This window comes from Lampetra fluviatilis, chromosome 70 (genome assembly GCF_964198595.1).
Source record: "Lampetra fluviatilis chromosome 70, kcLamFluv1.1, whole genome shotgun sequence".
Lineage (NCBI taxonomy): Eukaryota > Metazoa > Chordata > Hyperoartia > Petromyzontiformes > Petromyzontidae > Lampetra > Lampetra fluviatilis.
In genome coordinates this window covers 5797745-5819635 of record NC_136344.1, presented here as the reverse complement: position 1 = coordinate 5819635, position 21891 = coordinate 5797745, and the positions used below count along the sequence as shown (strand labels likewise).

Here is a 21891-nt window from a genome sequence, read left to right as displayed (position 1 = left end):
CTACGTCGCCTAAATTGTTGAAGCCATGGCGGGGACCCGTGGAGGTCGTGCGTGTTGCACGCCCCCAGTGCGTTCAGATAAAACGGGGAAAACGACGGTGGTACGTCCACCCCTCCCGACTGAAACCGTTCTCGCCTCCATATGGCCTCCCCTTGTGTCGTGAGGGCCGAGCATGTGACGTGACCGACGACCCAAAGGGGAAAATGTCTCTGCCTGATCCTCACATGTTTCCGCCTGATCTCCTCCCAGGTGTCTCGGAACTGACAGCTGCCAACCACCGGCGGCCGGATCTTCGCGGCGGGGCCGGTCCTTTCAGGCCCGATCCGCGCCGTCTAGAGCAGCCGGAGCCACCGGACGGTCGTCAGCGTCCCGTCCCATATGACGGACCGGCCAGACGGACTCGCGCCAGGTCGCGCTACTTTTTATGACCTACCACGTGAGGAGTCGAGGAAGCTGGAGCGCCTCGTCACTGCGTTTAGTCACAGAGACGCTGGGCGCGTTCATTTTCTGGAAATCGCTTTTATTGTGTTGTTCGTCGGGCTGTATATAGCTTCTTATCGAGGTGTTGTGTGTGTTGTTGTTGACTTTTCTTGTGTTAGTTGTCAATTTGTACATAGGTTGCTGTTGTGTTGTTGTTTTTGCGTTACGGGGCACACTGGGGGGTGGGGGTTTTGTTGTGTTAACGTTGTGTGATGTTGTTGGTTAGCAGCCGGGCCGGCTGCGAGCTATGTGGGAGGGGGTGATGTAGTGGTGATAAGCGCTGGGGTAGCGATCGGGTGCCAGCGCGTAGTGATTGGCTGTGTGCCGGTGACGCGCTTGAGAGGGAGTGATCGGGTGGCAGCGCGGCGTGATTGGTTGGGTAGTGGAAACACGCGCTGGGGGAAAACGGATCGTAGAGATAGCGCGTCGTGATTGGTTAACTAAGGAGCGATGCTCACGTCGAGGTCCGCATCTGCTCCGTCTCCCGTGAGGAGGGACTATATAAGGTGATGCACACAGGCGTACGGGGAGAGTGTAACCAGCGAAGACTGAAGACGGAGAGGAAGAGATAGGGCCCTGTGGTACCCAGTCCCGCTGTCCTGTGGGGACCGGGACTCTGTGTAACCCAGAGGCGGAGTGTAGGGTGAGCATGCAGTGTGAGCATGCAGTGTGTGTAGCCAGAGGCATAGAGTCTACACGAGCTAAGTGAAGTGTGTAGCTAGAGGCACAGAGTCTACACGAGCTAAGTGAAGTGTGTAGCCAGAGGCATAGAGTCTACACGAGCTAAGTGAAGTGTGTAGCCAGAGGCACAGAGTCTACACGAGCTAAGTGAAGTGTGTAGCCAGAGGCACGGAGTCTACACGAGCTAAGTGAAGTGTGCAGTCAGAGGAATAGAGATCACACGTTGTATCGTTGTATCGTGACAGTAGTCAGAAGAATAGAGACCACACGTTGTATCGTGACAAGTCAAGATTTAATAAAAAGTGTGTTACCCGTCAAGGAGGTTCCTGCCGTCATTTCCAATACTTCACGTGGATCCCTGGGCCCCTGCTGCTCAACCCTGCAGTCTGGTGGCTGAACACAGCAAGGGTGAAAATCTATACTGTATCGTACTGAACATTATCTTGAATGGCAAATTTCTGCTGTGCTTTTCTGATATAAAACAGCTTCTCACGTATATTGTAATGTCATTGCAGATCTCACTCGCGACTGCATGGTTTCCTGAACGTCCTAATGATATCTACCACACGTGCGGAGGCGTCTTCCTCAACAGTAACTGGGTGCTGACTGCTGCCCATTGCATCGAGTGAGTGAGCCATTTACTGCAGACACCACACATTACCAAGTGTGATCCAGGAACGTTAAGACGTCACGTCTAACTCCTGACAAAATCTCAGCCCAGTGACAAATTTTAATTACTTATCCAAGAAGACGGACTGCATGGTGACTGGTCCGTTTCCAGCACCATTCACTGATTTCTCCCACCACGGCAAAGTACGTTCCAGGGAAATTGGCAGCATGGCACACGTGAGGACACGTGAGGGTACGACAAAGCGTCGTGGAAGATTTTTTAGGTAATTCTAGATTAGAAGTTTTCGTGACTGCAAGCATCTTTGGTTTTTTCGATAAAGTCACGTAGGTAAAAAATAAATAAATCAATTAAAAATTAAAACAACTAAATTAAATCACAAAAATAAAATAAAATCAATAAAAAATGAAAAAACTAAATTAAATCACAAAATATAATAAGATAAAATAAAAATAAATAACTAAATTAAATCACGACGTTTCGAAGGCAACACAAGTCTCCGTCATCAGGTGTGACTGCTCCAGCAAAATTACTGTAGCGTATAATGAGAGCTATTTAGAGACGCATGTTTATATAGGGTACGAGAGGGGGGGAGGAGCCAAGTGGCCGAGGGGGGGAGAGCACGTGAGCACGCGGCATCGCGGGCGGTTGGGCAGGGGGATTGACTGAGTTAAGCCGATAGATAAGCATAATTTCCTTTGTGATGCTGGCGCGAGGGTGAGGGCAAGAGGAGCGCCTGTACATCGAATGGGTGGCAGAAACGGGGGGAGGGGAGACGGGGGGGGGAACAATTTTTTGCGCTATTGAAACCCAGTTGTACATCAAATATCTTGGTGATCTTGGTGATGTTGGTGTATAAAGCTGGAAGACTGGAAATATGGATATGACTGTAAACTATAAGGCAGCTAAAGTTTAACTTGGTTAATTACATCCTTCCAATGATTGCTCAATTTGAATCCATCCTCTCGGTTCAAGTTATGTCTATGTTTGTGTATCTGGATGGCTTCATGGACAAATCTTTGGTAGTATCCAGGAGGCTTGCAGAGAACTTTGGTATCGGAGAACACAATATCATGAGAGCCCGCAGTGTTATTACAGTGGTCAGCTACGGCAGAAGAAATCGTTCTGTCGTGTTTCAAATCTGACTTGTGCTCGCGAATGTGGTCAGAGATATATCGTTTCGTTTCCCCGAAATAACAATCACCACAGATGCAACTCAGTTTGTAGACACCAGGGCACTGTAAGTCAGGAATGACATCCTTTACGGATGGGATCAGATCATGGATTTTGTGTACTGTACTGAATCGGACCTGGATCTTGTGTTTGTTTAGAATTTTGTAAATCGTTTTGGTAACGCCTGCTATGTATGGCAACGTAATGATTTTGATCGGAGTCTCAGGGGGTTGTTTCTCCCCGGTAGGAGAAACAGCTTGGCGGATATCACGGTCCGAGTATCCGCTCATCTTGAGGGCCAGATGTACATGTTTTAATTCACTGGCCAGGTGGTGTTGGTCAGAGATGCAGTGGGCCCTATGGTATAGTGTTTTGATGAGGGAATTATTTTGTGCCAGATGGTGGTGGAATCAGGCTTCAGGTATAAATCTGTGTGGGTGGCCTTCCTGTAAACAGAATGTCCCAAAGAGCCATTGGGCCTCCTCTCAAACAGAACATCCAAGAATGGTAGCTTGCCATCCTTCTTCACTTAATGGTGAATTTGATGGATGAGTGTATGGAGTTGATGTGGTCTCGAAATTAGTTCAATGCTGGGAGGCCATGTGGCCAAATGACGAAAATGTCATCCACATATCTCTTCCACAGGGAAGGACGCAGGGTGGATGTCTGGATGGCGTCTGTTTCCAATTTCTCCATGAAAACATTGGCTATCACTGGTGACAAGGAGGAACTCATAGGGGTACCCTAATTTTGTTTGTAGAAGGTACCATTCCAGGTGAAGTACGTGTTGGTGAGGCAGTGCCTAACCAGTGCAGGAACATCAGGGTTCAGTCCATGTTGAACTAAGTCTTCAATTATTGTTATGGTGTCAGGCATTGGAACCTTGGTGAATAGAGAGACCACATCAAAGCTGACGAGGACATCATCAGGAGACAGTGCAATGTCCTTGACTAGAGAGACCAAGTGAGATGAGTTAAGTACTGTTGAGGTGGTCTTGCCAGTGAAGGGAAGCAGAGTATCCGATAGAAAACGAGCTAGTTTGTAGGTAGGTGAGTTGATCGTGGACACCATGGGCTGTAGTGGGGTACCTTCTTTATGGATCTTGCTTGCATAGCTCTGCTTAAATCTATGTTAATCTCAGCCATACCATCACATTAAAGAGTTTAGCTACGCAACACCAATTTATTCCTATATAAAACAACTTAACGGTGGTGAGATGTTAACTTCCTTGCCTGGTATACAGATGGTTGTGGATTCAATCCAGAGCCTAAATCCTGTATATTTGGAGTTTCATGTTATCCCCGTGGTTGCGTGGATTTTTCTCCGGGGCCTCCGGTTTTACCCTCCACATTTAAAAACATACCCAGAAAGTATTTGGCTGCTATGAATTTCCACACAGTAAGCCACTTTATTGAGCTATCATTTGTGGCCATGTTGCTTCTGAAAAAAAGCTATATAGCTCAGTGGGCATTACCTGTAAAAAAATAGTAAAATTTTACCTTCCACACTCATGGTCATCCAGATGGTAAATGCAGTGAAGTTGTCTCTGATTACATTACACATACAACCAACACAGACTCAGCATAGCTGCATAGTGCATTATATTCACAACAATTCAGATTGGAGAACAGCACTGTGGCCTCATGCTGGCTATCTCTATGAGGAGGGATTAGAGGCCTAGGCTGGATCATTTCTCCTGCCCGAACCCTTTGGTTCTTCCAAAACGCTGCTTTCGGAGTCGCATTGGAACCTACCACTGTTTGCACCCGGATGAGAAAATTGCACAGGGTAAACTCCCACTGCCATCATCCATATGGACATTATATTCACTACGTTTTAAACATTCTTAATTTATTGAGATAAAAAAAAATGTGCGAGTTACCTGCACTTACAGCTGGGTTCACTGTTCAGCTCAATCCTGCTGATGGTGGTGTTGGACGAGCTGGGAGAAGTTTATGCTTAGTGACTGTCTGCACGGAACTGCCTCCAGAGCTTTTATCCACGAAGCCTCTGCCATGCATCTCCTCCAGACCCGTCTTCTCGCATGTTTAAATTGTTTTGTCAAGATTTGTTGAAACGAGCTGCTGATTCAGTCGGGCATCAGAAGGTGATTGGCCAACCATTCGAGCAATAATTTTCTCAAGTTCAGGAAACTTCCTTCATCCACCAGCTCACAAAGAGATAATGCACCGCCCTACAGTTTATCACAACAGTGAAGACGGTTCAAGCGTACCCGTTATACACTGCGTATGAATACATACTTCTAAGATGGTCTTGATACATTGGGCTGTTTGGCTAACCTGGAGGAAACCATGCAGACAAATTCCAAAAGAGAACACCAGTCGCCATCCATCACTATGCGGTGGCATGAAACCACGTGCTTGTGCCAGGGTAGGTGCACTCTCAATAGAAGGTCACGGGTCAAACCAACAGAAGGTGTCATAAATAACTGACTGAGATGACTGACAGATGCACTGCCTGTGCTCCCCACTGTGCCAATCAGGAGTATTTTCTGCCTGCATTGTTGCTGCAGGGCGACTGCCTAAAACGTATTGTTAGCATCTTCTGTGCGCCTCCTTCATAGACGCCGATCTTGATATTGCTGGCACCAGTTGTCGGCAAGTCCGCTCAGCTTCACATCCTCCAGTACCATATCAGTTCATGTCCTCTCTAGCCCATGCTGTGCCCATTTAGTCCCATCTGTGCGGCCAAACAGAAGCAGCTTGGGCATGTGGGGGCTGGGCATATTGGCTACATGACTCCACCAACATCGCCTGGAGGAGCTCGCTGATATAACTGTGCCCCAATATCTCAAGGATATTCGTGATTCTCAAACAATCTAGTCTGATTAAACCTAAATGTATAGAACCAGTGCAGATTTCCCTTTGAAGAGATCCGAGTTTCATCAGCATAAAGAAGGAACGGCCTAACTGTGGCCGAGATGACTCGGTGCCCTGTATAGAGCAATAGGCCACATCGATGCCTCTACCCCCACTTGCCACTTTCATCTGTTCAATATTCGCAAAATCCGTCTCCTCATCTTACTCTCTGCTGCTAAACTCCTACTGAACATCTGTGAAAAGGAGCTTCATAGCTCATCATATGTCTCAATGATAAACAAAGTCTGATTCACTCCCTCGTTTTCGCTCACCTTGACTATTGCAATTCTCTTCTGCTCGGCCTTCATTCCTACACCTTCACTTCTCTCCAACAGTTGCAAAATTCCGCATCCTGTATAATTTTAGCCTCCCCGACAGTTCCCATATATCTGCTCTACTTTCCCAACTCAACTGTCTCCCTATCTACTGTCACCGTCTGTTTAAATGTCTCACTCTAATTCATAAATCCACCATTGTCTTGCCCCACGTTATATTGCTTACCTTATATCTTATGATGTACTATCCCTCCATCTATGCTCCCAATCTCGAATGTCCCTCTCAGTGCTTCCCTCCCATTGCACCCAGTCATGCTCTTGTTCCTTTTCCTTTCTTGCTGCCCATTAATGGAACCAACTGCACATAAACAATTATTTTCCCTAACCTGCTTCTCCCTGCCCTCGCCCTGCAGCTACCACCATGACAACACCAACCCTTATCACTATCTCTATTACTACCATAAAACCTATCACTACCCCAACCTCTCCTTAACCACTCCCACCTGTCCTCCTGTTACCACAACTACAGCACCACTTTTAATAACACTACTCTTTATTTTAGCCATCATCTAAGGTACTATTTTATCATTTTTGTGAATCGCCCTGGTTGAAGGTGCTATATATAAAACAAACGATAATATCTTGATTTGAAGCTTTCGTGACTGCAGGAATCCATATTCTTTGGTTCTTTCGGTAAAGTCACGTAGGGATAAAATAAAATAAATCACGACGTTTCGGGCACAACACAAGCGTCCATCATCAGCTGGGAAAGCATGGTGTGCTGCTGAGGCAGACTATTTTAAAAGGTTTGAAATGGGTGTAGCTCAAGGGTTATAAAGAAATGGCTGAGGCTAGTGATGTTAATGTGAGAAATTAGCATGTAACTATAAGATAGGAGAGTGGCCTCCTAAACGAGGGCACGGAAGTGGCTATGTTAATGTGAGGGATTAGCATGATGTTAATGTGAGAAATTAGAGGGTTCGGAAGTGGCTATGTTAATGTGAGGGATTAGCATGATGTTAATGTGAGAAATGAGAGGGCACGTAAGTGGCTATGTAAATGTGAGAAATTAGCATGTAACTGTAGAAGAGAAGGAGAAGAAGAGCGGCCTCCTCGATGGGGGAGTGGAACCCAACGGGTGTAATCCGAAGGGCCTGTGAGTATGAGAGTGCAATCCAAAAGACATGTGAGCATGAGAGTGCAATCCAAAGGCATGAAAGTGCAATGCAACAGACATGTAAGCATGATAGATCTAAGAGAGAGGCATAAAGAAAGATACACAGAGAGTCGAAATAACAGCTGACATATGCAGGTTGGATAGAAACATCACAGTCAGTTAAGACTTACCTGGTTAATTACGTCCTTCCAATGATTGCTCAGTTTGTACCCATCATATCGGTTGAAGTTGTGTCTGTGTTTATATATCTGGATGGCTTCATGAACAAAATCTCTAATGGTAGCCGGTAGGTTTGCAGATTACCTCCGTCTTGGAAAATTCAATTTCGTGTGAGCCCACAGCGTTACAACAATGATCGGCAATGGCAGAGGTATTGGCCCTACCGTGTTTCAGATCTGCCTTGTGTTCACAAACGCGGTCCGAGAAATGTCGTTTCGTTTCCCCAATGTAACTGCTGCCGCAACTACAGCTCAGTTTGTAGACACCAGGGCATTACATGTCAGCATTCACATATTTTACAGATGGGTTAAATCACGGATTTTGTGTACTGTATTGAAACGAACAACCACATCAATTCCATACACCCGTCTATCAAATTCACCATGGAAGTGGAAAAGGATGTCAAGCTACCATTCCTGGATGTTTTGATCGAGAATAGACCGGATCACTCGTTGGGACATTCGGTCAACAGGAAAGCCAGCCACACTGATGCCTATCTAAATTCTGACTCCCACCACCATCCAGCCCAGAAGAATTCCCTCATCAAAACACTACACCATAGGACCCGTTGCATCTCCGACCTGCACCACCTAGCCAGTGAGTTGGAGCACGTACGTAAAGCTTTCAGGATGAACGGATACTCGGACCGTAGAATCCGCAAAGCTGTCTCACCAGCCATGCGGAGACAACCTTCTGAGGATCCAACTTAAACAATCACTTTACCGTACATAGCAGGGGTTACCAGACAGATTTCCAAAATCTTAAACAAACACAAGATCCAGGTTTATTTCAATACACTACACAAAATTCGTGATTTAATCCCATCTGTAAAAGATTTGATTCCTGACATGCAATACCCTGGTGTTTACAAATTGAGCTGTGGTTGTGGCAGCAGTTACATTGGGGAAACGAAACGACATGTGTCGGACCGCGTCCGTGAACACAAGGCAGATCTGAAACACGGTAGGACCAATACCTCTGCCATTACCGATCATTGTTTTAATGCTGTGGGCTCACACGAAATTGATTTTTCCAAGACGGAGGTACTCTGCAAACCTACCGGCTACCTTCAGAGATTTGTTCATGAAGCCATCCAGATATATAAACACAGACACAACTTCAACCGAGAGGATGGGTACAAACTTAGCAATCATTGTAAGAACGTTATTAACCAGAAAGTCTTAACTAACTGTGATGTTTCCATCCAACCTGCATATGTCAGCTGTTATTTCGACTCTGTGTCTCAATCTCAATGCCTCTCTCTTAGATCTCTCATGATCACATGTCCGTTGCATTGCAATCTCATGCCTTTTGATTACACTCTCATGCTCACATGTCTTTTGGATTGCACTTTCATACTCACCCTGATGATGGACGCTTGTGTTGCGCCCAAAACGTCGTGATATATTTTATTTTATACCTATGTGACTTTACCGAAATAAGCAGAGAGTATATAAACGATAATATAGCAACCACTCAGCATTTTGAAGCTGATGAAAGATAATGTAGTTTTACTGATTCAGAGGTAGACCCACGCTGCCAATTGTTAACTGCTTATAAGCACACTGTCCAAATATAGAATATCCACAATTATCTCCACAAACTGTCTCATCACTCAGAAAGAGATGACGGGTGGATTAGTTGACATAAAATCCCCAGGTTTGTGCTTTGTTTTGGTGGTGATGATGGTGTAGTGACTCACTTGGAGACACTAAGAGTAGGAGGCACTGTGTTTATTAACACGGCCTGACAGTTAACATTTTATAACTCGTCACTATTTGAAGCACAGTTCCCAGTCAGGACAGCTGGTAGACTGCCTGACTGGCCATACCGAGATGCTGAAGCCAAACCATGCTGACAGTATATGAGATGCCCCTCTTATACTGTCAGCATCACTTGGCTACAGCCCCGACCACACCCCCTTCTGGAAACCTTATAGCGGGTTCTGGGTGTGCACTTTCCGTGACCCTTCCCCTAGATCCTGGTCTATTGCCTGGCCTGCTGTCAGTCAGTGCTGCTGTAAGCTGCAGATCCCCTTCCCCACCAGCAGCCAGCGCTATGCTGCTACGTGACCGATTCTATGTCACTACATCGGTAAGGTTCAATTTATTCGTGGCATGATCCAGGTTAAGCAATATAATCTAAAACTGATTTTCAGAGTAAGCAGCAATTACTGCACCCAGGCATAAATCAACCTACTATTTTATCTGTATCAGATGGATCTTTCTCTGGTGCAGCGAAGAAAAGTGCCTTAAAATACATGGTCAATTTTTTTTTTACATTGTGTAGGGGCCAGTGGATATCTGTGTCGTATCCCAAGGTTAACAACAATTGTTTCTGACTCCCAACCATATCCAGAGGGTTAAAGATGCAGAACGCATGACAATTAACAAGAGCCCTGACCTATTCGTGGTATCACAGGCCAAGACCAGGTCAATAAACCAGGAATAGAGGTCTTGTTAAAATCCCCTACACTTCTGCTGTAGCAGATGGATAGAGAATATGGCATCTGTGCAGGACCTCCCCAGTCTGAAACTACTTTGGGGCTCTTCAAGCCTCTCTTTATCGTGCTTTGTGAGGCCAATACTAGGCTCACACTAATAAGGGAGATGCCCTAGTTGTTGTTGCAATCAGCGAGATTATCCTTCTTAAACCTACAGTGCATCCTTCAATTCCTATGAAACCCATCCTATGGAATCAATCGATTGTAATAATGTCATATAGCATACCCTGCTCACAATTGCCACCCTTCTTCAGCAGTTTTCTTGCGAGGTCATCTTTTCACAGTACTTTACTTGGTCTCAGATTTCAGATTACTATTGGATCTTCCACAATAGATGGTACATCAGCCAGCCACTCATATAGGGGGTGGTTATTTACTCACATTTTTTAGGCAACATCATTCCAGACGGGGCAAACACACCTTAACCCATGATTTTATTTGAGCTCTACTCAAGACATCAAATATTGCTTTGCACACCTGGAAACCTGTTTCTGGGGATTAGAGATCAAATAATCACCTTTTCCATACTACTTGGTTCTTTCTGTAAAGTCACGTCGGTAGAAACGTCGTGATATATAATTTTTATTTATTATTTCTCTACCTACGTGATTTTACCGAAATAAACAAAGAATATGGATTCCTGCAGTCATGAAAGCTTCAAATCAAGAATTATCCCTTTACCCTTTATGACTTTTAATGGGTGTAGTACTGAAAGTTACGTATTTGTAGTGTTGTCTGTGCGTGCGGGTGGCATGCATCTGACACACAGTCAACCGGAGACGAGGTGGTTGCAGGAGGTACCGCTCTGCCCTCTTAATTCGTTGTTGCCGAGCTCCTGCCACTACTCGGGCCCCCTCTCTCTCACGCACGACCCCACTGCCATGCGCCCTATCCCAGACACGACCCAGTCCGCGTTGCACCGACGGCGTCGACCGGGACAGCCAACTACTGTCCGGCAGTGACGAGGGCGACAACGATGACAGTGACGACAAGACAAGTCTGATCCCAGAATCGGCAGCCCAGAGCTCTCGCTCTCCACTGCTTATATTCGCCTTGGCGTGGCTTGGGTCCGCCCTAGCCGTGCCTCCCTTCTCGAACCCTCTAAAGAGTTCCAGGGGCTTCCATACGGAGTCTATAATGAACCTTGCCCCAGTTCCTCTGCCGGCACACCCGCGTATACGCTCAGTGGCGTGTGCGCTAAGTGACCACCTGCAGTTGCTGCTGCTAAAAACAGTCAGCGCCATGTCATTACATCACCATCCCCCCTCCATTAAAAAAATCAGCCATCCTGGCTGTCAACACAGCAGCAGCAACTGGCGGCAGGTAGGGCAACACCCTTAAACCGAGGAACATCAACAACAACAAAACAAATTCCTCACAATCCATTTACAACCGCAACATCTCTCGCATCAACACCACGTTCCACTGCTCCCCTGTGCCCCCCCCCCCCCCGATAACAAACCAACAGTTTCTTACACGACGTGCTCAAATTTGCGAATCGGCGACTCTCTCACAGCCCCCCCCTAGCACCTCGAGATCGCGAATTGGCAAATCGCATCTGTTTCCCCTTTTACCCAGGCCATAACCTCAATTCCCCTTCACCCCCCGAGTCCCCTCTCAGTGCATGGGAGAATTCCCCTAATCAGTCATGTAGCTCACGTGATCCGGTCCAGGGGTGAACGTACAAACTCCACACAAAAAGCAACTACATCCTTGCTGAAAAACAAGGACAAATATATCTGTCCGGTGTTTGCTAAGCTGCATTGTCTTCCAGTTGCTGAACACATACCTTATAACGTCACACTCATTACACACAAAGTGCTTGCCACAATTGAATCACAAACCTTGTTGATCTCGTCAAGGAGCATAGACCACCACATAAACTCCAGTTATCCTGTCAACCTGCTTTGGCTTACCATCGAACGAAGATGGTCACTGCATCACACATTTTCAGATGCACTTCTGCAGCAATCTGGATTGCTTTTCCTTCTGATATTAAGAAGCCATTGGAGATAGGCACATTTTAATCTAGAATGTAAGCTAATTTTTTTAGAACTGATTTTTCTTATTAGTCTGATGTCCTTTCCCTGTACCCCCAATTAGAATGATTGACTATGCACCATAAGAATGAAGTTCAACATATATACATACATGCAAAGGCACAAATGTGAACACTGTGCCAACCTGCCACCCAGGTCTTACGTAGATACCCATAAACTTACACAAAGAGAGGCGTGTTTAAAAGCAGTTCTCAAGTGTTATTAATACATGGTCTCAATGTGATCACCAATGACTGTACAAAAACATCTTATTTCGCTGAATTCCAGCTTCCATGATGAAAGAAAATGTGGTTGACTGTCATGCATCAGACATTTCGGCCACATGGTAGCGCCGGCTGTTATTAAGTGAGCATCCGATCCTTGTACCTCATTAATGCTTCCCATCTCCTGATGCACTTTATCTCCCACAGCACGAATTATTCTCAGTCCGTGTTTCTTGGAAAACATAATTTGCAAATGGTTGAAGAGGGACAACTTCATGTGCAAATCAAGAATATACGCATCCATCCGAGATGGAATGCTAAATTTCCACAATATGGGTACGTATATACACGTATAGCACATTTGTCCATCCAATGCTGGATGAGGGCTTCTCACACCTTTGCGGGATGCCTGTGTGATATGGGCATGGAGGTGGGGAATATATTTTTCTTCCACTTTGAAAGTTGTTAAATAGTTTATTTTGTGTTACTGGTATCCACATGCAACAACATGGTAAAGAATAATCAGTTACAACTGGCGGGAACTAGTTGTGTAATCGATTGGGAGAGTATTGCTCACCTGTGTGGGGACGCAGAGCTCACACTCGAGTTATCGACACGCAACTGAACATCGCAATGCGTGCCATCTCAGGTATGCTGAAGTGCTTACCCACATTGCTCCCCCGCAAATCTGTCGTGAAACAGCAGCCGTCCGATACATTGGGACATAAATCCAGTGCCGCCTGTTTGCCTAAAACCATGCCACCCCCTCTGGATCACGAGCAGCCTCACTCCATGTCACAAATACAATGAAGGCAAGAGATGGAAGCAAGTCTTGACTGTGGCCGATGTAAAAAATAAACATCTCATACAGGACCCTACCACCAAACCTCCCGGTTTCACCCTTCCACGTCGCCAATGGTCGACTATCAACCGAACCAGGACCGGGCATGGCCGATGTGGCCATCTGATGCACAAATGGTGCATTAAAGATTCGGCAGCCTGCGAGTGCGGCCACCAACTCCCAAATGATCGACCACATTGTAAACAGCTGCTGTCTTCACTCCTTTAAAGGTGGAGCGGACGAGATCTACTCTGTGTCTGAACGGACATTGAGTGGGTAACAAATATAAAATTACATATTTAAGCTGCTGCTATGAATCCACACGAAAGAAGCAGAATACGTTTTCTGTATATAGAGAGGATTGTATAGTGCAATAATGACGAGTTTCATATTGTATTAACTAATAAACAAATGGAGCTGCCATATTGGTAGAATGGTTACCACATTGGACTGGCAATCCAGAGGTCCGCAGTTTTATTCGATCTCCTGGCACGACAGTTGAAGAAATTGACATATTGCTTTTCACCTCTACCCACCTAGCAGTTAAAATGTATGCAGCGCAATCAATTGGCAGGTCCTATGTGATGACATTAAATGTGGGTAAATACACCTCTCCCCACCTAACATATAAAGTGAACCAAATATCCTATAGAGTTTCTTCTATCGGCGGCCCTTCCACCAGCAGTGGCGTGAGCAAGACCTTGTAGGGCAAACCCTTACCTTGTAACTCAGAAATAAGTGCAAATGTATACCGAGGTGGCTTAAATAGGTGAATGGAGCCGTTTGTACCATGCGACTTGAATTATTCTGAAAGCGATTACCCATGTATAATTCCTCATGCACTGTTACCATAAACGCCGCTTCCCCTTCGTCTATCGTCCACTCACCGTGCCTCCACCACCCCATTCCAGGTTTGACATTGCACTCATTGAGCTCGATGAATCTGTGCCGATCACCAACACGACCCAACCTGCGACCCTGCCCGACCCGGGACATATCCTGTCCAACGACCCCGAGTGTTTTGCGACCGGCTGGGGAAGACTGTCAAGTAAGGACCAAACAAACAAAGCATTATATTTGGTAACGTCTGTCTTTTCCAGGATCAACAAATGCCCATCGTGGTTCTCCATTTGTGTAAATAATGCCAGCACAAAGCAATTGCGTTTATACATATGTAGTACCGTCGAACACAGGTCGACACCCGGGGTTGAGGCACACTGATGTTTATTATAACTTCACACTCGGCACAGGGCAACGTATACTGGAGGGGGTAGCGGCCCCCTCACCCGGATAACTGGGGACACACCCTGGCTATCCCTAACCTACCCCCGAGTCCTCCACTAACGGGCTAGGGGAGGCTATCTGGCCCGACACTGGCGAGTCGGGCTACGGTGCCTGGAGTCCCAGAGTGCTGACTCTGGTTCACAGGACCACGCCACTGGCTCTGACCTGTGCGGCCCTTACAAGGGCGGCGTTCCAGGGGAGACCAGGGCTCTCACTAGGCAGGTCTTCAGTCTTCAGGAGTCACCACCACATTCTGCCCCGAGCCCTTCGGCTCATCCCCTTATATCTCGAACCCCTCCCCCCCGCTGGGGTACCATCTGCGGACGTCGGTGCGAGCACCTTCCCGTGTGCTCACTAAGCCCCGCCCACTGTGCTAGTTTCTCATAGGATCCCATACATATCACCCCTACACATCTCACCTCCGTAAGACCCCTACATCACCCCCCCCTGTACAGCTCGCAGCCGTCCCGGCTGCAACATTGACAATAAAAGTTAAACCCCTCTCCATCCCCCAGCGTGTGCCTCATTTTTTTTTAAACAATAACGCAACGAGAAGAACAACAGGAAGGAAAAATAACCCGACGAACCCGACGAACCCGACGAACCCGACGAACCCCGCCCGAATAAATACGAAATCCGTAATACGAGCGTATATACACGTGTTTCTTAACCTGGAATCCCCCCCAGCACACCCAGAACACACACACACACACAGCACGCCCAACAATCGTACAATGCAACGTGCCGGGAACACAGCACGGACGCCCCACACCGTGAGCACAACATGCGAATGAACATCGAAAAAGAGAAACCAAAAGAAATACCCCCATCAAAATGTTTTTTTTTTTCTAATTTCCTCACAAGAGTTTTCGCATTTTTGCGCGCGTCCTCGCCGCAGGCCCGTCACACGGGACAGGCCCGACCGGCAGGCCGTCGGCCGGCAGGTGTTCATCACCGAGAGAGTCTGTTGCTGACGTCGCAAGACCCTCAGCATTTCCTGTGGGGGTCGTCGGGCGTGAGCCCGTCACTCCCGGTGCACCTGTGGGTGGTACAGCCGGCAGCACGTTAGGCGAGAGAACCCGAGACGACCTCCCTGAGTCGGACGCCCCCCCACATGTTTGGCCACGCGCGTGTGTAGTGGGACCTCGCACCGCAACGAAGGGTTTTAGCCTGGAGGGGTGTACAAACCACCGGCGCCTCCCCCATTGAATGCGCACGCACTGAGGTCTCAGGACCTCAACCACCTCGACGGGACCCCGCCATGGTCGCAGCAGTTTAGAGGAGGACGCGAGCGGTACCTGGGGACAGTGCAACCATGCCCTGTCCCCCGGCTTCCACTGTAGCACATGCGCGCGAGCCATCCTGAGGCGCTCATTAGCCCTCTGCCGCCTGTCAGAATTTTGCATGGCAGCATCCCGCGCTTCCGTTAATCTTTCCAGGTTGAATTTAACATGTTCGGCCAATTGAGTTTTTCCCTGAGGCGCTGGGATCTGCAGCTGGGCCTGAACAGGTGGCTCCGGTTCGCGGCCATACATAAGGAAAAAGGGGGAAAATCCCGTCGCAGCATGGGGGGCCAACCGGTATGCTGACAGGACCCCCTGGATTTTCAAATCCCAATCTGTCTGTGAGTCAGAAACGTGCTGCGACAACATCGACGTGATGGTACGATGCAACCGCTCGACCATCCCGTCGGTTTGTGGGTGATATGGGGAGGTGCGAATCTTTTTAGTGCCAAGGATCTCACAGACCTGTTTGAGCAATTTGCTTGAAAATTTTTTACCCTGGTCGGTCAGCAGCCGCTCGGGAGCACCTTTGTCAAGGACATAGCCCTGGACAAAGGCCTCCACGATGGCTGCCGCCGACTGGTTGGCCAGGGGCCAGGCCATAGGCCAGCGCGTGAAATATTCAACACCGGTTAGCAAATACCTATTTCTCCTGGGGGTGGCGGGGAACGGTCCTAGAATGTCCAGCGCGACGAGTTCGTTTACCCGGGAAACCCTGATAGATTGCAGGGGCGGGTTCGACTCCTTCGCTGGTGGTTTGCGCTGCGCACACTTAGGGCACGATCCTAATAGATCCCCGACATTCCTCGTCATGCCCGGCCAAAAGAAGTCAAGTTGGAGCAAAGCCAGGGTCTTTTGGGTACCCAGGTGGAGGAGGCGCTCTTGAGCGGCCCACACCACCCTACCCCGTAACCCCGAAGGGACCACTAGCCGGTGTCTACGGGATTTCCCGTCCCAATGCATTAACAACCCACCGAGCATTTCCCATGCGTCAGCATCACCCCTCCCCCGCCCCCGGTCCCTGACGCGGCGGCGCAACGCAAGGAGGGAAGTATCTTCCATTTGCAACCGACCCCATTCCGTAGCAGGCAACCCCAACAGGGAATCAGAACCCTGTTGTGCGATGGAATTTGTCATTGGTGCTACGTCGTCAGTAGCCACCAAGATTGGGACAGCCAATTCAGCAGGATGCCTGCACCGACCCGACCCCACCCCAGGAGGCATGCGCATTCGGGGGTGGTCGGCATGCGTGACAGGGCGTCCGCGTTGGTGTGGCGAACGCCCTTACGGTACGTGGTCTGAAAATCGAAATCCTGGAGAACCTCCAGCCATCGAGACAATTGACCCGATGGTTGTTGGACTCGCAGGGCGTACTGTAGCGCCGCATGGTCTGTACGGACGGTGAAACACTGTCCGTACAGATATGGCCGGTACTGCTGGATGAAGTAGACAATTGCCAGCAGTTCCCGACGCGTCACACAATATCGTTGCTCCGCTGGAGACAACACTCGGCTTCCGTACGCGACCACCCGTTCCACGCCATCAACCACCTGGGATAGCACGCCCCCAATACCTGTGTTGCTCGCGTCGGTATCGAGCACAAAGGGCTTCGAAAAATCGGGATAAACCAGGGGAGGGGCATTAACCAGAGCGTCCCGAAGTGAGCGGAACGCAGCCTCCTCCTCCTGTCCCCAATGGAAGCGGACCCCCTTTGACGTCAAAGCGTGCAGGGGCTTAGCGATGGTGGCAAAGTCCGCGACAAAGCGTCGGTAGTATGACGCAAAACCGACAAAGCTCCTGACCTCTCCCACCGAGGTGGGAGTCGGCCAGGAGCTGACACACTGCGTTTTGGCGGGATCGGTAGCAATACCCGAGCGCCCTACGATGTGCCCCAAATAACGTACCGATTCGCGCAACAAATGACACTTTTGTGGTTTAAATTTCAAATTAGCAGCCCGCATTTTGAGGAAAACGGCCCGTAACCTCTGGAGATGCTCATCAAATGTTCTGCTAAAGACGATAACGTCGTCCAAATAGATTAAACACGAATCCCACTGCAATCCAGCCAAAACCAATTCCATCAATCGCTGGAAAGTCGCCGGCGCCGAGTGTAATCCCATCGGCAACCGGTTAAATTGGAAGAGACCATGTGGCGTACGGAATGCGGTTTTAGGCTTAGATTCATCGTCCAGAGGAAGCTGCCAGAATCCCGAAAGCAAATCCAATGTGGAGAAGAATCGCGCCCCCGCCAAGGCGTCGAGCGATTCATCAATACGGGGAAGCGGGTATGCGTCAGCAAGGGAAATTTTGTTGAGGCGGCGAAAGTCGACGCAAAACCGCAACGATCCATCCTGTTTCTTTACCAGAACGATCGGTGCTCCCCACGGGCTGGTAGAGGGAGAAATGATATCGGCGGCTAACATGTCATCAACAGCCGATTTGACATGTTCCTTCTCGGCGGGACTCAGCCGGAAGGGATTTTGGCGTATGGGCGCGCTGTCACCAGTATCAATATGGTGACGCAGCAAATGGGTGCAGCCCAGATCGAATTTGTTTTGACTAAACACATCGGCAAATTCGCGCAATAGAGTCCTAAGTTTTTGACGCTCTACATCCGACAGGTCCGTCGATCCCGCACAAAGCGCCTCAAGCCACCCTTCATCGGTGTCCGAATGTGGAGTCGGCAGAGTGGCAGCGTGTACGTGATTTGCAACAGACTCCTCACAGGGCACCGGCGTTGCGTGAGCAAGCACGGTCCCTTGGGGAATGACCACGGCCTGCGACCCCACATTGAGGACCGCGATGAAGGGGTCCCCGTCCCCCCTTACAATGGTCTGAGCGGGCACCAAATGCGGCCCGCTAACCCCAGCCCTAGATGGCCCCAGCAGGACACCCTGGTCCCCAACACCCTTAGCGAAGGGCCTACGAAGCTTAAGGGGCACCAACATTTGTGCCCCCGGCGGCACTCGAACCGTTTGAACTACCAACGCGGGTACCGCCGCGAACGCCGAGCGATCCGTAGTAGGGGAAGGCAAAAACGCCATCCGTCGTCCCGACGGGAGTTCAATGCAACCCTGATTAATCATAATCCGAATCGGCATTTTGCCCAAGAAATCCGTCCCCAGCAGGCACGGAACCGCCAGCGAGGAGGAAACAAAAATAGGGCCGGACAATTTAACATCTCCGATCGAAATTTGCGCGCAAATCTGACCCATGATACCCAGTGAGCCCCCGTTAGCAGCGTAGAATGGGACATCAACCGGTAGCAAGGGACGACTTTGGACAGGGAGAATGTTGTATATTAGTTCCGAAATGATGGTCGCCGACGCACCTGTATCGACGAGGATACGCACTTCGACCCCGTCGATATACCCTACTACGGCCGACGACCCCGACGGCGCAGCCAGAACGCGATGGGCCAACACGGACCACTGTGCGGGTTCGAATTGGGTCCCCATAGTGGTTCGTGTTGGCCCCGCGGTATGCAATGTTGGCCCCCCGTTCGTTGCGGTGTGTACATGTGTAACGGGTGTGTGCTTCGGCCAAACATGTGGGGTGCCGCGACTTGCCGGGTCATGTCGGTGGAGCTTGGGCGGAGGAGGAGGAGGAGGCCCGTCGTCCCGGCGAGGCGTCGTCCCCCGCTGTCGAGGGGAGCGGCACCCCAAGGCGACGTGGCCCCGGACGCCGCAATTATAGCAGCGCGGGAGCGTAGGCGGTGAAGACAGGCGGTCGGAGCGGACCGACCCATCCCGGTCCGCCCGTGCTCCCATCCGCTGCTGCTGTCGGAAGTCGGCGGCGTAGACCTCCTCCGTCGGTGGGGTGACGGCAGCCACCGTACGCCCGGCCGCTGCTCTGCTGGCCTTCCTTCGCTGCGACAGGAGGTTAGCGTGGAGGAGCCGCGCCGCTTGGAGGGAATCCATCTCAGCGTCCTCCTGCGCAACGATAGCGACATCCAGGTCGTCCGCCAGCAGAAGGATCTTCTCGGAGACCATGGCATCCACGCCTTGGTCACCATGCGAGGGAAGGCCGTCTTGGCCAGCGCCAGAAGGCTCGTACGGTAGGCGAGGGGCGACTCCTTCGCACCCCGCTGGCGATCGTAGAATCGCTGTCGACACTCCGCCGAAGGCCCGTAGACCCCAGCCAGCAATTGCAGCGCCGTCTGAAGAGTAGAGCGCTTGTCCCTCGATGCGGACGTAAGAGCGGCGAGGGCGTCGCCGTCAAGGAGCGCTGGTAGCGCGCAAAGGGCTTCGTCATCTGACCACTCCGCCATTTCTTGATGCGCGAGGAAGCGCCGCTGAAATCCCCCCCAGTCGCTCTCCTCAGCCACGAACTCCTTCAGCGGGGGCAGCCTTTGGTGTAGCGCAGCGGCCGCCGTGGAGGCCCGCACTTTGCTGTCCCTGCAACTCGGCTGAGCGTCAGCACGAACGGCAGATGTAATCGCCTGTCGCGCAGATAGTGACGCTCCGTCCGAAGGTGGTGACGTGGCAGCCCCGGTAGAGCCGACGTGGGACCCCAGGTTGAGGTTGGCCACGCCCTCGGCAGCTGCTGCGGCGATGGCGGGATTTTCAAAAGTGGCGTCGGTAGAAATGGCGGGAAGGCGCAACGGCCGTTGGCCGTCCTCGCCCCGCGGTGGTCCCGCAGCCCCCAGCCGAGTAATGGTCTCGAGTGTGGCGGCAGCGGCGTATAGCAGCTCTGCCAACCTCGCGTGCGCCAGCCGAAGTCCGTCGGGCAGCGACTCCCCTTCCTCCCGGTGCCCCGGTAAGGATGCATTCTGTACCGGCTGCTCGTTGCCCCCATCAGCCGTCTCTGGTGCCGCCATTTCCGCGGTGTCCTCCGCCTCTTGCACCCCGGACCGAGCCGTTCGGCGCGTGTCCATGTTCGTTGTTTACTTCTGACGCCAGATGTAGTACCGTCGAACACAGGTCGACACCCGGGGTTGAGGCACACTGATGTTTATTATAACTTCACACTCGGCACAGGGCAACGTATACTGGAGGGGGTAGCGGCCCCCTCACCCGGATAACTGGGGACACACCCTGGCTATCCCTAACCTACCCCCGAGTCCTCCACTAACGGGCTAGGGGAGGCTATCTGGCCCGACACTGGCGAGTCGGGCTACGGTGCCTGGAGTCCCAGAGTGCTGACTCTGGTTCACAGGACCACGCCACTGGCTCTGACCTGTGCGGCCCTTACAAGGGCGGCGTTCCAGGGGAGACCAGGGCTCTCACTAGGCAGGTCTTCAGTCTTCAGGAGTCACCACCACATTCTGCCCCGAGCCCTTCGGCTCATCCCCTTATATCTCGAACCCCTCCCCCCCGCTGGGGTACCATCTGCGGACGTCGGTGCGAGCACCCTCCCGTGTGCTCACTAAGCCCCGCCCACTGTGCTAGTTTCTCATAGGATCCCATACATATCACCCCTACACATCTCACCTCCGTAAGACCCCTACACATACATTTCTATGCGTATGATATCACCCTATATTCTCCTGAATCTTCTGTCCTCAATTTACAAAGGAAACTGCAAAATGATTTCATTATTATCCTAGATAACCTAATGGCATTAATATTTATATTAAAGGCAACCGCCATTAAATACCCAAATGTCCAAATTCATCAACCACACTTTCTTTAACTCTTTGCAGTTCCTCAATTTAAAACGCTGTTCTCTCTTAAAAATACCTCTGGATCTGACTTGATTCCCACCTAAAATGTAGTTTTTACATTCATAAACACGCCAAAAAAACCAAAGACTCTGAGAGTGCATAATTTCATCAGCATTAGTTTCTATACACTAAAAAAACTCTGGAACATTGTCGACATTCAGTGTCTTATCAGCAGTCTGGCTTCCTTAAACCAATGCTGGTCAAATTATACATTGCGAGAAGGACGTGTGGCTGAAGAGATGTATAAAAAAACACACGTATTTTTTATGTGTAGGGAGGCATATTGTCTTCTGATCTAAAATATTGTTTAAGTACATGTGATATTCACGCTATTATTATGACACGAGGATATCATGAATGTGCTATTTTAAGATAGTCTGCAGTAATTTCACAGTAGGGGTCATGATGCTATATCTCAATTGAGCAATTATCAGCTAATGTTTGTTTAAATTTGGGACCCCGACGCTGGCACACACCGTCCTACTGTTTTCAAATTATGTTATGGGATGGTTAATGTGCACTGTGACACAGACAGAGCTT

At 49.6% G+C, this 21891-nt stretch overlaps 1 protein-coding gene across 1 annotated transcript in view; it reads left to right on the top strand.

Moving 5' to 3' along the window:
• LOC144952872 (elastase-1-like) overlaps window positions 1–21891 on the top strand; it is a 59111-nt gene that overhangs the window by 23763 nt on the left and 13457 nt on the right. The window contains exons 3-5 of the mRNA XM_078883342.1: window positions 1677–1786; window positions 12486–12614; window positions 14031–14167. Coding sequence (XP_078739468.1) covers window positions 1677–1786; window positions 12486–12614; window positions 14031–14167 — 376 coding nt within the window. The remainder of the gene's footprint in view (window positions 1–1676; window positions 1787–12485; window positions 12615–14030; window positions 14168–21891) is intronic.